The following is a 16426-nucleotide window of genomic DNA, read 5'->3' as shown; positions in this document are numbered from 1 at the left end:
AAGTTGTGTGGACTTCAACTCCCAGAATTCCCCAGTCAGCAAGATGGCTGGGGAATTCTGGGAATTGAAGTCCACAAACCATAAAGTGGCCAAGGTTTGAAAAATTCTGTAATTTAATCCAATTCAGTGGTCTCTGTAAAGAAAGGGTCACAAAAAATTGAGATGGTGGCCACAATCACACAGTTGTTTGTTTTTTAACATGGCTTGTGGTTATGGCCTCCATTTTGACTCTTTTGACCCTTTCGGCCTGAACTCCATTCAACTTCCTGCTATCGTTCAAGACGAAGTGATTTTTTTTTAGTCAGGATTATGCCACTTTCCATCCTGCCTTCCCTGAGGCGCAATTAGACTACATTTCCCATCATTCTCCACCGGTAACCTGGTGTAATGGGTAGTAAAGTCTAGCAAAATTGAAGGGAAGGTCACTGTGATTCATCCATGGACAAGGAAAAGTCCTTGAAGAGAACATCCTGTCCCAAAGATGGGATAGTCCTGGGATAATAGAGAGGATAAAAGAGGGAAAGGACATTTCACGTTGATGCCCTCAGGAAGTTATAGCGACAGATAGGCTCTTCTTGTCCAAGGAGCTTTGATAGATGGATGGATAGTTGGATGGATAAATTGATAAATGGAAAGATGAATGAATAGATGGATAGACGGATGATATATGAAAGGATGGATGGATGGATCTATGGGTGGATGGATAGATGGATGAATGGATCTATAGGTGGATGGATAGATGGATAGATGGATGGATGAATGGAAAGATAAATGAATGGATGGATAGATGAATAGATGGATGATATATGGATGGATGGATGGCTCTATGAGTGGATGAATAGATGGATGAATGGATCTATAGGTGGATGTATAGATGTATAGATGGATGGAGCTATGGATAGATGGATGGATGGATAAATGGAAAGATAAATGAATGGATGGATGGATGATATATGGAAGGATGGATGGATGGTTAGATGGAAAGATAAATGAATGGATGGATGGATGGATCTATGGATGGATGGAAAGATGGATGGATGGATGGATGATATATGGAAAAATGGATGGATGGTTAGATGGAAAGATGGATGGATGGATGGAAAGATGGATGGAAAGATGGATGGATAGATGGATGGAGCTATGGATAGATGGATGGATGGATAAATGGAAAGATAAATGAATGGATGGATAGATGGATGGATAAATGGATGGAGCTATGGATAGATGGATGGATGGTTAGATGGAAAGATAAATGAATGGATGGATGGATGGATCTATGGATGGATGGAAAGATGGATGGATGGATGGATGATATATGGAAAAACGGATGGATGGTTAGATGGAAAGATGGATGGATGGAAAGATGGATGGATGGAAAGATGGATGGATAGATGGATGGAGCTATGGATAGATGGATGGATGGATAAATGGAAAGATAAATGAATGGATGGAAAGATGGATGGATAAATGGATGGAGCTATGGATAGATGGATGGATGGATAAATGGAAAGATAAATGAATGGATGGATGGATGGATCTATGGATGGATGGAAAGATGGATGGATGGAAAGATGGATGGATGGAAAGATGGATGGATGGATGGATGATATATGGAAAAACGGATGGATGGTTAGATGGAAAGATGGATGGATGGATCTATGGATGGATGGAAAGATGGATGGATGGAAAGATGGATCATTAGATGGAAAGATGGATGGATGATGGATGGTTAGATGGAAAGATAAATGAATGGATGGATGGATGGATCTATGGATGGATGGAAAGATGGATGGATGGATGGATGATATATGGAAAAACGGATGGATGGTTAGATGGAAAGATGGATAGATGGATGGATGGATGGATGGATCTGTGGATGGATGGAAAGACGGATGGATGATAGATGGATAGACGGAAAGATAAATGGATGGAGCTATGGATAGATGGATGGATGGTTAGATGGAAAGATAAATGAATGGATGGATGGATGGATCTATGGATGGATGGAAAGATGGATGGATGGATGGATGATATATGGAAAAACGGATGGATGGTTAGATGGAAAGATGGATGGATGGAAAGATGGATGGATGGAAAGATGGATGGATAGATGGATGGAGCTATGGATAGATGGATGGATGGATAAATGGAAAGATAAATGAATGGATGGAAAGATGGATGGATAAATGGATGGAGCTATGGATAGATGGATGGATGGATAAATGGAAAGATAAATGAATGGATGGATGGATGGATCTATGGATGGATGGAAAGATGGATGGATGGAAAGATGGATGGATGGAAAGATGGATGGATGGAAAGATGGATGGATGGATGGATGATATATGGAAAAACGGATGGATGGTTAGATGGAAAGATGGATGGATGGATCTATGGATGGATGGAAAGATGGATGGATGGAAAGATGGATCATTAGATGGAAAGATGGATGGATGATGGATGGTTAGATGGAAAGATAAATGAATGGATGGATGGATGGATCTATGGATGGATGGAAAGATGGATGGATGGATGGATGATATATGGAAAAACGGATGGATGGTTAGATGGAAAGATGGATAGATGGATGGATGGATGGATGGATCTGTGGATGGATGGAAAGATGGATGGATGATAGATGGATAGACGGAAAGATAAATGAATGGATGGTAGATGGATAGATGGATAGAGATAGATAGATAGATGATAGACAGCTCTCTTCCTGTTCCATAACTCTCACTAATCCAGCTTTTTATCCAATACATCCAACAGTTCTCACTTTTTTCTGGAGATCGAAGCTTTTGAGAGCAACGCATCACCAAGCCGGACGTCTCCCCCCATCTTCTCCAAGCCAATGGATTCCAACATCCGCCCATGGTGGGTACTGATGGATTCCTCTGTTTTATTGGATTGATAAGCCCCCTCCCCCACCCCCTGCCCAAATCCCCAAAACAACGTGGGATGAACATTGCGCCGGAAGCATTAAATCAGCGCATGTCCCGTGTGCATTCAGACCTCCTGATCGGGGTGGGGGTGGGGTGGGGGGGTGGGGGAAGGTGGGGAGGGAATGGAAAAGCCGGGGGGGGTCACAACCAGGGGATAAAACCCCTTTTTTCTCTTCCTCTTATAAAATTTATAACCCCCTGCACAAACCCTCAGTGTCTGCATTTTATTTATTTTATTTATTAAACACACAAAATAAAAAAATTCTGCGTGAATGAACCGCAGCTAATCCTCGACCTATGACCACCTCGGAGACCCAAATGTCCGTCGCTAAGCGAGGCAGTTGTGAAGTGAGTTCTGCCCCGTTTCACGACCTTCCTTGCCACCGTTGTTAAGCGAATCACTGCAGATGTTAAGTGAGTAACAGGGTGGTTGAGTGAATCTGGTCCTCCCCCGTTGACGTGGCTCGAAAGAAGGTCGCAAAAGGGGATCACGTGACCCCTCCCCCTCCCCCTCCTCCCCGGGACACTGCCACCGTCATAAACACGAGTCGGTTGCCAAGTGAATTTTGATCACATGACCATGGAGATGTTGCAACGGTCGTAAGTGTGGGAAAAGGGTCATAAGTCGCTTTATTCAGTGGTGTTATAACTTCGTCACTAAACAAATGGTTGTAAGTCAAGGACTACCTGAATATACCTTACCTGTCTCTTGCAATGTCCAGAAGTTGCATCCTATCAGAGCCGTAAGCAAAAATGTTTCTCCCCTTTCCTCAAATTTTGAAATCTTGGAGGATTTCCTCAGGAGCTTGGAATCATTAAAGCCTAGCATGGGAAGGGTCCCTGGAGGTCATCTAGCCCAACCCCCTTGCTTTGTGCAGGAATTCAAGGGAAGGTAGCCCAGCCAGAGGACGTTGTCCAACCAAACTCTCCTTGAACATGTCCAGCATTGGGCAGCCCTCTTCCTCAACCACTGTAGTAAATTGTTGGAAACTTGCATTTTAATTTGGGGGGGGTCCCAAGGGGGAGAAATTCAGAGTGATGTGGTGGCCTAGAGGTGGAGCTCTCGCCTCAGGATCAGGAGGCTGTGAGTTTGATCCTAGATAGAGGCAGATATTTCTCTCTCTGGGCACAATAAGAATATATCTGCCGAACAAAACTCCGCATTGGTGACAGGAAGGGCATCCGGCCATTAAACATTCTGCTAGCTTCATTCAGTGGCCCGGACTCCACTCCGCAAGAGATGATGGGGTCGTTAAATGACGATGATGAAGGAGGAGAAATTCAGAAAGGACGTTGCTGGCAGGTTCATGTCATCTTCTTCCAATGATTGACTCATAGAAGAAATATTCCGATAACGGATTCAGATATTCTCCCGACCTTCACATTTCTTTTTCGTTTCTTTTTCACGCAGTGCCTCCGCCAACTGCGAGGATATGGATTCTCCCCAGTCAATCCAGGATGATATGACGGAATATACCCCAAATGCTGAGAGTTGGTAAGGCAAGGCATGGATTGTTGGGGTGGCGATGGAAGGGTCTGTGAGGTGGGGGCCTATAGGCCAGCCGATAGGTCAGTCTTGGCGACTTGAAGATGGGTGGGCTTCACTTCCCAGAATAACCCAGTTAGCAGGCCTTAAAAGGGTGGAGCAACTCAGAGAATTCCCCAGCAAGCGTGCTTTAAGATGGGTGGACTTCCACTCCCAGAATCCCCCAGCCAGCCATGCTTTAAGAGGGGTGGGCTTCCACTCCCAGAATCCCCCAGCCAGCAGGCTTTAAGATGGGTGGACTTCCACTCCCAGAATCCCCCAGCCAGCAGGCTTTAAGAGGGGGGTGGACTTCCACTCCCAGAATTCCCCAGCCAGCGTGCTTTAAGAGGGTGGACTTCCACTCCCAGAATCCCCCAGCCAGCCTGCTTTAAGAGGGCGGATTTCCACTCCCAGAATTCCCCAGCCAGCGTGCTTTAAGAGGGATGGACTTCCACTCCCAGAATCCCCCAGCCAGCATGCTTTAAGAGGGATGGACTTCCACTCCCAGAATCCCCCAGCCAGCATGCTTTAAGAGGGTGGACTTCCACTCCCAGAATCCCCCAGCCAGCATGCTTTAAGAGGGGTGGGCTTCCACTCCCAGAATCCCCCAGACAGCAGGCTTTAAGAGGGTGGACTTCCACTCCCAGAATCCCCCAGCCAGCATGCTTTAAGAGGGGTGGGCTTCCACTCCCAGAATCCCCCAGCCAGCCTGCTTTAAGAGGGCGGATTTCCACTCCCAGAATTCCCCAGCCAGCATGCTTTAAGAGGGATGGACTTCCACTCCCAGAATCCCCCAGCCAGCATGCTTTAAGAGGGATGGATTTCCACTCCCAGAATCCCCCAGACAGCAGGCTTTAAGAGGGTGGACTTCCACTCCCAGAATCCCCCAGCCAGCATGCTTTAAGACGGATGGATTTCCACTCCCAGAATCCCCCAGACAGCAGGCTTTAAGAGGGTGGACTTCCACTCCCAGAATCCCCCAGCCAGCGTGCTTTAAGAGGGTGGACTTCCACTCCCAGAATTCCCCAGCCAGCCTGCTTTAAGAGGGCGGATTTCCACTCCCAGAATTCCCCAGCCAGCGTGCTTTAAGAGGGGTGGACTTCCACTCCCAGAATTCCCCAGCCAGCATGCTTTAAGAGGGATGGACTTCCACTCCCAGAATCCCCCAGCCAGCATGCTTTAAGAGGGATGGACTTCCACTCCCAGAATTCCCCAGCCAGCATGCTTTAAGAGGGATGGACTTCCACTCCCAGAATTCCCCAGCCAGCATGCTTTAAGAGGGGGGTGGACTTCCACTCCCAGAATCCCCCAGCCAGCATGCTTTAAGAGGGGTGGACTTCCACTCCCAGAATCCCCCAGCCAGCAGGCTTTAAGAGGGGTGGGCTTCCACTCCCAGAATCCCCCAGCCAGCAGGCTTTAAGATGGGTGGACTTCCACTCCCAGAATCCCCCAGCCAGCAGGCTTTAAGAGGGGGGTGGACTTCCACTCCCAGAATTCCCCAGCCAGCGTGCTTTAAGAGGGTGGACTTCCACTCCCAGAATCCCCCAGCCAGCCTGCTTTAAGAGGGCGGATTTCCACTCCCAGAATTCCCCAGCCAGCGTGCTTTAAGAGGGGTGGACTTCCACTCCCAGAATTCCCCAGCCAGCGTGCTTTAAGAGGGGTGGACTTCCACTCCCAGAATCCCCCAGCCAGCGTGCTTTAAGAGGGGTGGACTTCCACTCCCAGAATTCCCCAGCCAGCGTGCTTTAAGAGGGATGGACTTCCACTCCCAGAATCCCCCAGCCAGCGTGCTTTAAGAGGGATGGACTTCCACTCCCAGAATCCCCCAGCCAGCGTGCTTTAAGAGGGATGGATTTCCACTCCCAGAATCCCCCAGACAGCAGGCTTTAAGAGGGTGGACTTCCACTCCCAGAATCCCCCAGCCAGCATGCTTTAAGAGGGATGGATTTCCACTCCCAGAATCCCCCAGCCAGCCTGCTTTAAGAGGGCGGATTTCCACTCCCAGAATTCCCCAGCCAGCATGCTTTAAGAGGGATGGACTTCCACTCCCAGAATCCCCCAGCCAGCATGCTTTAAGAGGGATGGATTTCCACTCCCAGAATCCCCCAGACAGCAGGCTTTAAGAGGGTGGACTTCCACTCCCAGAATCCCCCAGCCAGCATGCTTTAAGACGGATGGATTTCCACTCCCAGAATCCCCCAGACAGCAGGCTTTAAGAGGGATGGACTTCCACTCCCAGAATCCCCCAGCCAGCATGCTTTAAGAGGGATGGATTTCCACTCCCAGAATCCCCCAGACAGCAGGCTTTAAGAGGGTGGACTTCCACTCCCAGAATCCCCCAGCCAGCAGGCTTTAAGAGGGGGGTGGACTTCCACTCCCATAATTCCCCAGCCAGCGTGCTTTAAGAGGGTGGACTTCCACTCCCAGAATCCCCCAGCCAGCCTGCTTTAAGAGGGCGGATTTCCACTCCCAGAATTCCCCAGCCAGCGTGCTTTAAGAGGGGTGGACTTCCACTCCCAGAATCCCCCAGCCAGCATGCTTTAAGAGGGATGGATTTCCACTCCCAGAATCCCCCAGACAGCAGGCTTTAAGAGGGTGGACTTCCACTCCCAGAATCCCCCAGCCAGCAGGCTTTAAGAGGGGGGTGGACTTCCACTCCCATAATTCCCCAGCCAGCGTGCTTTAAGAGGGTGGACTTCCACTCCCAGAATCCCCCAGCCAGCCTGCTTTAAGAGGGCGGATTTCCACTTCCAGAATTCCCCAGCCAGCGTGCTTTAAGAGGGGTGGACTTCCACTCCCAGAATTCCCCAGCCAGCATGCTTTAAGAGGGATGGACTTCCACTCCCAGAATCCCCCAGCCAGCATGCTTTAAGAGGGATGGACTTCCACTCCCAGAATCCCCCAGCCAGCATGCTTTAAGAGGGGGGTGGACTTCCACTCCCAGAATCCCCCAGCCAGCAGGCTTTAAGAGGGGGGTGGACTTCCACTCCCAGAATTCCCCAGCCAGCCTGCTTTAAGAGGGTGGACTTCCACTCCCAGAATTCCCCAGCCAGCTTGCTTTAAGAGGGTGGACTTCCACTCCCAGAATTCCCCAGCCAGCTTGCTTTAAGAGGGTGGACTTCCACTCCCAGAATCCCCCAGCCAGCTTGCTTTAAGAGGGTGGACTTCCACTCCCAGAATTCCCCAGCCAGCTTGCTTTAAGAGGGTGGACTTCCACTCCCAGAATTCCCCAACCCGCATGCTTTAAGAGGGTGGACTTCCACTCCCAGAATTCCCCAGCCAGCCTGCTTTAAGAGGGTGGACTTCCACTCCCAGAATTCCCCAGCCAGCCTGCTTTAAGAGGGTGGACTTCCACTCCCAGAATTCCCCAACCCGCATGCTTTAAGAGGGTGGACTTCCACTCCCAGAATCCCCCAGCCAGCCTGCTTTAAGAGGGCGGATTTCCACTCCCAGAATCCCCCAGCCAGCCTGCTTTAAGAGGGCGGATTTCCACTCCCAGAATTCCCCAGCCAGCGTGCTTTAAGAGGGGTGGACTTCCACTCCCAGAATTCCCCAGCCAGCATGCTTTAAGAGGGATGGACTTCCACTCCCAGAATTCCCCAGCCAGCATGCTTTAAGAGGGGGGTGGACTTCCACTCCCAGAATCCCCCAGCCAGCATGCTTTAAGAGGGGTGGACTTCCACTCCCAGAATTCCCCAGCCAGCATGCTTTAAGAGGGATGGACTTCCACTCCCAGAATTCCCCAGCCAGCATGCTTTAAGAGGGGGGTGGACTTCCACTCCCAGAATTCCCCAGCCAGCGTGCTTTAAGAGGGGTGGACTTCCACTCCCAGAATTCCCCAGCCAGCGTGCTTTAAGAGGGATGGACTTCCACTCCCAGAATCCCCCAGCCAGCATGCTTTAAGAGGGATGGACTTCCACTCCCAGAATTCCCCAGCCAGCATGCTTTAAGAGGGGGGTGGACTTCCACTCCCAGAATCCCCCAGCCAGCCTGCTTTAAGAGGGTGGACTTCCACTCCCAGAATTCCCCAGCCAGCTTGCTTTAAGAGGGTGGACTTCCACTCCCAGAATTCCCCAACCCGCATGCTTTAAGAGGGTGGACTTCCACTCCCAGAATTCCCCAGCCAGCCTGCTTTAAGAGGGTGGACTTCCACTCCCAGAATTCCCCAGCCAGCCTGCTTTAAGAGGGTGGACTTCCACTCCCAGAATTCCCCAGCCAGCTTGCTTTAAGAGGGTGGACTTCCACTCCCAGAATTCCCCAGCCAGCTTGCTTTAAGAGGGTGGACTTCCACTCCCAGAATCCCCCAGCCAGCTTGCTTTAAGAGGGTGGACTTCCACTCCCAGAATTCCCCAGCCAGCTTGCTTTAAGAGGGATGGACTTCCACTCCCAGAATCCCCCAGCCAGCCTGCTTTAAGAGGGATGGACTTCCACTCCCAGAATCCCCCAGCCAGCATGCTTTAAGAGGGATGGACTTCCACTCCCAGAATCCCCCAGCCAGTATGTTTCAGTCCACCCAATCACCAAGATTGGGAAAATCCATTGTAGATTAATTGCTGGACTTGATTAGAATTATTGATTATGTCTTTTTCTCCTGATGTGGCCTGACCTCAAGGTTTCCAAAAATTGATTGGAAGGCATCTAGATGGAACATGGGCCCAGTTATATGTGTATGTTATGTTCTTTCTGCTTGTGTGTCTTTGAATGAATCCCCCCCCCAAAAAAACCTCATAGCATTCGTAGAGACCCTTCCGAGCAATTTTATTATTGGTTGCACAACATCCTGACTAGGTAGGCCAGTCTGATGCGCTCCTCGTGTCAAAAAAAAAAAAAAAAAAAAACCACTCACCTTCCCCAAACAGGGGGAGATGTGGCTTGCCCCTTCCTTAGTCTGCACCCCAAAAAGCACCCACATTTTTTTCTCTTTTCCCCAGCACGAATTCAACCCAAAATGCTCAGCCGAACAGTCGTCGTAAGAAGCTGAAAAAATACCTTTTCCGGGCGGTTACGGAAGGAAATCTGGAGGATCTACAAAGTGTTCTGGCGGAAATGAAGGAACGGTCTCACAGGTGCCAAAATTTGACCGTCCAAGGTTGGTGTCCTTTGCTCTAACCTCTGCAGGGAGGAAAAAGTTGAATTTCCATGGCCGGAATAATTTTAGGGGGCTTGGATGCCGAGAATGAAGGAGGCACCCCAGTGGTGAAATCCAATTTTTTTTTACTACCGGTTCTATGGGCGTAGCTTGGTGGGTGCGGTGTGGCTTGGTGGGCGTGGTGGGGGAAGGATTCTGCAAAATCCCCATTCCCTCCCCACTCCTGGGGGAAGGATACTGCAAAATCCCCATTCCCACCCTAGTCCTGGGGGAAGGATGCTGCAAAATCCTCATTCCCATCCCACTCCTGGGGGGAAGGATACTACAAAATCCCCATTTCCTTCCCACTTGGGGGAAAGATATTGCAAAATCTCCATTCCCTCCCCCACTCCAGGGGAAGAATACTGCAAAATCCCCATTCCCTCCCAACTCCTAAGGGAAGGATACTGCAAAATCCCCATTCCCTCCCCACTCCAGGAGAAGGATATTGCAAAACCTCCATTCCCTCCCCACTCTGGGGCCAGCCAGAGGTGGTATTTGCCGGTTCTGCGAACTACTCAAAATTTCCGCTACCGGTTCTCCAGAACCTGTCGGAACCTGCTGGATTTCACCCCTGAGGCACCCGCTTCCAGGGGGCTACAAGCGCTGCATTTAAGAGCATCCTTTTCAGAAATGTCCAGAGAATCGTGAAAGAACTGCCCCATTTTTTGCGAGTTTGGTCCAGTGGTTAAGGCACCAGGCTAGGAACCAGGAGGCGGTGAGTTGTAGTTTTGCCTTAGGTAGGAAAGTTGGCTGTGTGACTTTGGGCCAATCACCAGGAGATGGTGAGTTCTAGTGCTGCCTTAGCCATGAAAGCGAGTGAGTGACTTTGGGCCAATCACCAGGAGATGGTGAGTTCTAGTGCTGCTTTAGCCATGAAAGCGGGTGGGTGAGTTTGGGCCAATCACCAGGAGACGGTGAGTTCTAGTCCTGCCTTAGCCATGAAAGCGAGTGAGTGACTTTGGGCCTATCACCAGGAGACAGGGAGTTCTAGTGCTGCCTTAGCCATGAAAGCGGGTGGGTGAGTTTGGGCCAATCACCAGGAGACAGGGAGTTCTAGTCCTGCCTTAGCCATATAAACTGAGTGAGTGACTTTGGGCCAATCACCAGGGGACGGTGAGTTCTAGTCCTGCCTTAGCCATGAAAGCGGGTGGGTGAGTTTGGGCCAATCACCAGGAGACAGTGAGTTCTAGTGCTGCTTTAGCCATGAAAGCGAGTGAGTGAGTTTGGGCCAATCACCAGGAGACAGTGAGTTCTAGTGCTGCTTTAGCCATGAAAGCGGGTAGGTGACTTTGGGCCAATCACCAGGAGATGCTGAGTTCTAGTCCTGCCTTAGCCATGAAACTGAGTGAGTGACTTTGGGCCAATCACCAGGAGACGGGGAGTTCTAGTCCTGCCTTAGCCATGAAACTGAGTGAGTGACTTTGGGCCAATCACCAGGGGACCATGAGTTCTAGTGCTGTCTTAGGCAGGAAAACTTGCTGGGTGACTTAGAGCTAGTCCCTCTCTCTCAGCCCAATCCACCTCACAGGGTTGTTGTTGTGAGGAAAACAGGAAGATTTGTTGGATATATTCGTCACCTTGACATATTTGTAAAATATAATAAAGGTGGGATATAAATAATAAACAAATAAACAAAAAACAAATAAAATAAATAAACAAAAACAATTATTTGGGGATTGAGGACATGGTAGGACTTAGACCTTCTGAGAGGGGATCTAGTAGTTTTTGGAAGTACGGTAACACTTTGGAAACAAGAAATAGTTTCTGGTGGTATCAGATTGGGTGAATGGACACATCCTCGGAGAAATATACAATGTTCCAGAATTCCTTGGAATGTTCCAGAATTCCCTATAATGTTCTACTATTCTCCAGAATGTTCTGATTCTGTCTAGAAAGTTCTGGTCCTTTCTAAAATGTTCTGCTTTGCAGAAAGTCTTTATTTTCTCCAGAATGTTCTGGCTTAATCCAGAATGTTCTGGTTTTCTCCAGTAAGGTTTGGTTTTTCTCCAGAACGGAATGGTTTTCTCCGGAAAGTTCTGATATTCTCCAGAATATTCTGTCCTGGTTTTCTCTAGAAAATTCTGGTATTCAGAATGTTCTGGCCTTCCTTCAGAATTTTATTGTTTGTCTCTAGAAAGTTCTAGTTTCCTCCAGAATGTCCTGGCTTTCCTTCAGAATGTTTTGGCTTTTCCTCTAGAAAGTTCTGGTTTTCTCCAGGAAGGTGTGGTTTTCTCCGGAACATTCTGTTCTGGTTTCTCTAGAAAATTCTGGCATTCTCCAGAATGTTCTTGTTTTCCCTAGAAAGTTCTGGTTTCCTCTAGAACATTCCGTTTTTTTCTAAGATGTTCTGGAATTCAATGAATGTTTTTTCTCCAGAATAGCAAGTTTTGTCCATTCATAATAAGAAACATTAATTTTTTTTGCACCCCGCCCTATGAACAATCGTTTGGATCCCCATCACCGCAATGACTGGATACCTGCAATTACTTTATTAATTATTTTTTTAAACGAGCTTTTGGTGCAATTATGCCTTCTTATTTGCCTCCCGAGAAAGGGATTGGTAATTTCCTCCTAGTTACATGGCGGTAGCATCCCCAATCAGCCCTTAATTAACATGGAGGGACATCCGCGATAATTTATCCTTATTTTGCAGAATATCTGATGAATAAAATGACCTCTTCAGACACCGGGAAAACCTGCCTCATGAAAGCTCTGCTGAACATCAACCAAAACACCAAAGAAATTGTGAATATGTTGCTGTCGTTTGCCGAAGAAAACCAAATCCTCGAAAAACTCATTAACGCGGCCTACACCGAGGAAGCCTATAGAGGTATTGGCGCCCGTTCCAGGGTTGAAAATTTTGCAAAAAAAATGTCAGAGAATTACTTCCCTCGTGCACCCTGGGAAGGCTCCGGAAGGTTTACAGGTAGTCCTCAACTTACGGCCACAATTGAGCCCACAATTTTGGTTGCTAAGCGAGACGGTCGTTAAGTGGGTTTTGCCTCATTTTATGACCTTTCTTGCCACAGTGGTTAAGGGAACCATTGCAGTTGTTCAGTTAGTCACACGGTTGTTAAGTGAATCCCATTGTCGTGGCTTGTCAGAAGGTTGCCAAAGGAGATCACATAACTCCGGGTCACTGCAACTGTCATAAATGTGAGTCAGTTGTTCCAGCATCTGAATGTAAATCATGTGGATAGCTGCAACGGTCATAAGTGTGAAAAACAGTCGTAAGTCACTTTTTTCAATGCCGTTGTAAATTCGAACAGTCACTAAATGAACTATTTAAGTCGAGGACTACCTGTATATTGGCTGGGTAGCGGAGAAAAAATGATATTATAGGTACTGGTTAGCACTCAAACAAAACCCTCAATCTAGTGAGAAATTCACCCAGAAGATAAACGGAAGTATGTATTTTTCATTCTTAGTCCGTTCAGTGACCATTCAAAGTTGCAACAGCACTGAAAGAAGTGACTTACGACCGCTTTTCACACTTACGACCCTGGCAATGTCCCCATGGTCACATGATCAAAATTCAGATAGTTGGAAACTGACTTGTACTTATGACGGTTGCAGTGTCCCGGGATCATGTGATTCCCCTTTGGCGACCTTCTGACATGCAAAGTCCATGGGGAAGCCAGATTCACTTAACAACCACATTACTAATTTATCAACTGATTCGTTTAACAACCATGGCAAGAAAAGTCGTAAAACAGGACAAAACTCATTTACCAACTGTCTCGCTTAGCAACCGAAATTGTGGGCTCAGTTGTGGCCGTAGATTAAGGTCAGGATCTGTTATTAATGCCTTTTAAAAGGCGACTGTCCTTACTTACCAGAGGTATCCATAGTAGAGGGCAAAAAAGTCAAAATGGCAGCCTCCACTCAACAATCAGATCAGTTTAATAGAGTTGGAAGGGACCTTGTAGATCATCTAGTCCAACCCATCCAAGCAAGAGACCCTATACCAGTGATGGCTAACCTTTTTGCCGTCGCGTGCCAAAAGCGGACGTTCCAGTGGGGGGTTGCGGGTACTTCTGCCCACATCCATAATTCAATGCGTCCTGCCCTTCCGCGCATGCGCACACAACCCCCCCTCACGCAACCCCCCCGCTTTTTGCACATGATGGCCCGGTGGGCCCAGTAGGCCCATTTTTCACCCTCCCCAGGCTCCAGAGGCTTTCTTGGCGCCTGGGGAGGGCGAAAACGGCCTCCCCCATCGCCCGGAGGCCCTCTGGAGGCCAGAAACAGCCGGTTTCCTGACTTCTGGTGGGACCGGAAGGCCCGAAAATCAGGTGGCCGGCGCGCACATGCGTGCTGGAGCTGAGCTAGGGCAATGCTCGCGTGCCCACCAATAAGGCGGGCCACGCGTGCCATAGATTTGCCATCACGGCCCTACACCATTTCTGACAGATGGCAGTCCAGTCTCTTCTTGAAAGCTTCCAGATGTTTTTTGACGTCCTCCAGCATGGACCTTCTTAGCCGCCCCCCTTTTTTTCCTTAAAGACGGGGTACATCTGACATCCAAAAATATGTCTCTCCAAAAAGCGGGGTTCACTCCTGAGATTTCCTTGGGCCTCAGTGCACCCCCATTTCTTCTGGACAGCCCTGAAAATGAGAAAGAACCAAGTTTGAATAGGTTGAGCGCGTTCGTGTAAAAGTTTAACCACGTTGACCAACACCCTTAGTGTGTCATAGCCACAACAACATTTAAGGTCATAAAATAAGTGTCCAGGGTGGACGAGAAAAACTGTATTCCGCTTTACCCAAGGAGGCGAATTATAAGCAATAAAGACGCTTCCTGAAAGATAATTTTTGAAAGAGAAGCTCGATGAAAGGTTAAAATGGAAGAAACCACGATTAGTTGAATGACACAGCCTGTTGCTCACACGGAGTTCAAAAGCAAAAGAGGTTTATCTTCTAAATCAGGGTTTCTCGAGCTTGGCCACTTTAAGAGGTGTGGACTTCCGCTCCCAGAATTGCCCACCTAACATGGGAGTTGAACTCCATTCATTTTAAAGCAGGCTGGCTGGGGGATTCTGGGAGTGGGAGTCCACCCCTCTTAAATCATGGCTGGCTGGGGAATTCTGGGAATGGAAGTCCACCCATCTTAAAGCAAGCTGGCTGGGGGATTCTGGGAGTGGAACTCTACCCATCTTAAAGCAAGCTGGCTGGGGAATTCTGGGAGTGGAAATCCGCCCCTCTTAAATCATGCTGGCTGGAGAATTCTGGGAGTGGAAATCCACCCCTCTTAAATCATGCTGGCTGGGGAATTCTGGGAGTGGAAATCCGCCCCTCTTAAATCATGGCTGGCTGGGGAATTCTGGGAGTGGAAATCCGCCCCTCTTAAATCATGCTGGCTGGAGAATTCTGGGAGTGGAAATCCGCCCCTCTTAAATCATGGCTGGCTGGGGAATTCTGGGAGTGGAAGTCCACCCATCTTAAAGCAAGCTGGCTGGAGAATTCTGGGAATTGAAGTCCACCAACTTAAATCAAGCTGGCTGGGGAATTCTGGGAGTTGAGGTCCACCGATATTAAAGGCCCAAGGTTGAGAAACACCGGTTTGAATTATTATTTTTTATTTATTTTTTTAATATGGAAACTTACACACAAAGGTGATGATTGTTTGTTTCTCCATCCCAGGACAGACCGCTCTAAATATTGCCATCGAGAGACGTCAGTATGACATCACTCAGACCCTGATTGAGAAAGGCGCGGACGTCAACGCCCATGCCCAAGGCGTGTTCTTTAATCCCAAACGCAAACACGAAGGATTTTATTTTGGTAAGGGTCTGACGGAAACTGAGGTATGGTGGAAAGGAGCTGTTCAACAGGTCAAGCCAGGGTGGTCAGCAAACATATATGTTCCTCCCGTGTCCCAATTTGCGAGGTTTCGGGATCACAAGTTTGGTCTCGGGGTTAAGGCCTCAACCCCTAGGAGACAGTGAGTTCTAGTCCCATTTTAGGCCTTAGGCTGGGTGACTTTGGGCCAATCACCAGGAGATGGTGAGTTCTAGTCCTGCCTTAGGCATGAAAACCACCTGGCTGATTTTGGATCAATTATCAGGAGACTGTGAGTTCTAGTCCTGCCTTAGGCCTGAACGATGGCTGGGTGACTTTGGGCCAATCACCAGGAGACAGTGAATTCTAGTCCTGCTTTAGGCATGAAAACCACCTGGCTGACTTTCGATCAATTACCAGGAGACTGTGAATTCTAGTCCTGCCTTAGGCCTGAAAGATGGCTGGGTGACTTTGGGCCAATCAGCAGGAGATGGTGAGTTCTAGTCCTGCCTTAGGCCTGAAAGCCAGCTGGGTGACTTTGGACCAATCACCAGGAGATGGTGAGTTCTAGGCCTGCCTTAGGCATGAAAGCCAGCTGGGTGACTTTGAGCCAATCACCAGGAGAAGGTGAGTTCTAGTCCTGCCTTAGGCCTGAAAGCTGGCTGGATGACTTTGGCCAATCGCCAGGAGACTGGGAGTTCTAGTTCTGTCTTGGGCAAGAAAGCTGGTAGGGTGATTTTGGGCCAATCACCAGGAGACTGTGAGTTCTAGTCCCACCTTAGCCATGGAAGCCAGCTGGGTGACTTTGAACCAGTTCCTTTCTCTCAGCCCAACCCACTTCACAAGGTTGTTGTTGTGGGGAGGTGTGTTGGATATGTTTGCCGCCCCGAGTTATTTGTAAAAATAATAAAGGCAGGATACAAATAAATAATACAAATAATATAATAATATGGCAGCATCCGGACAGCAATGGCCAAGAATTGCATCCTTGACATGATGCGATCGCAATTTAGCCTAACAATTATCCTAAATTGTGATAGTCGT

The 16426-nt window shown here is 48.5% G+C and overlaps 2 protein-coding genes and 1 pseudogene across 2 annotated transcripts in view; 2 read left to right on the top strand and 1 right to left on the bottom strand.

Moving 5' to 3' along the window:
* The window catches only part of SPATA22 (spermatogenesis associated 22), a 117922-nt gene that overhangs the window by 11074 nt on the left and 90422 nt on the right, over nucleotides 1–16426 (top strand). The window lies entirely within an intron of this gene.
* The window catches only part of TRPV3 (transient receptor potential cation channel subfamily V member 3), an 86313-nt gene that overhangs the window by 30750 nt on the left and 39137 nt on the right, over nucleotides 1–16426 (top strand). Inside the window, exons 4-8 of the mRNA XM_087883470.1 lie at nucleotides 2773–2877; nucleotides 4357–4440; nucleotides 9402–9559; nucleotides 12255–12431; nucleotides 15245–15385. Coding sequence (XP_087739596.1) covers nucleotides 2773–2877; nucleotides 4357–4440; nucleotides 9402–9559; nucleotides 12255–12431; nucleotides 15245–15385 — 665 coding nt within the window. The remainder of the gene's footprint in view (nucleotides 1–2772; nucleotides 2878–4356; nucleotides 4441–9401; nucleotides 9560–12254; nucleotides 12432–15244; nucleotides 15386–16426) is intronic.
* Nucleotides 423–2270, bottom strand: LOC148117000 (uncharacterized; annotated as a pseudogene).

This window comes from Pantherophis guttatus, chromosome 1, assembly GCF_059756535.1.
Source record: "Pantherophis guttatus breed Tessera chromosome 1, ASM5975653v1, whole genome shotgun sequence".
Taxonomy (NCBI): domain Eukaryota; kingdom Metazoa; phylum Chordata; class Lepidosauria; order Squamata; family Colubridae; genus Pantherophis; species Pantherophis guttatus.
The sequence above is the reverse complement of the archived record's forward strand: the minus strand, read 5'-3'. Positions and strand labels throughout refer to the sequence as shown.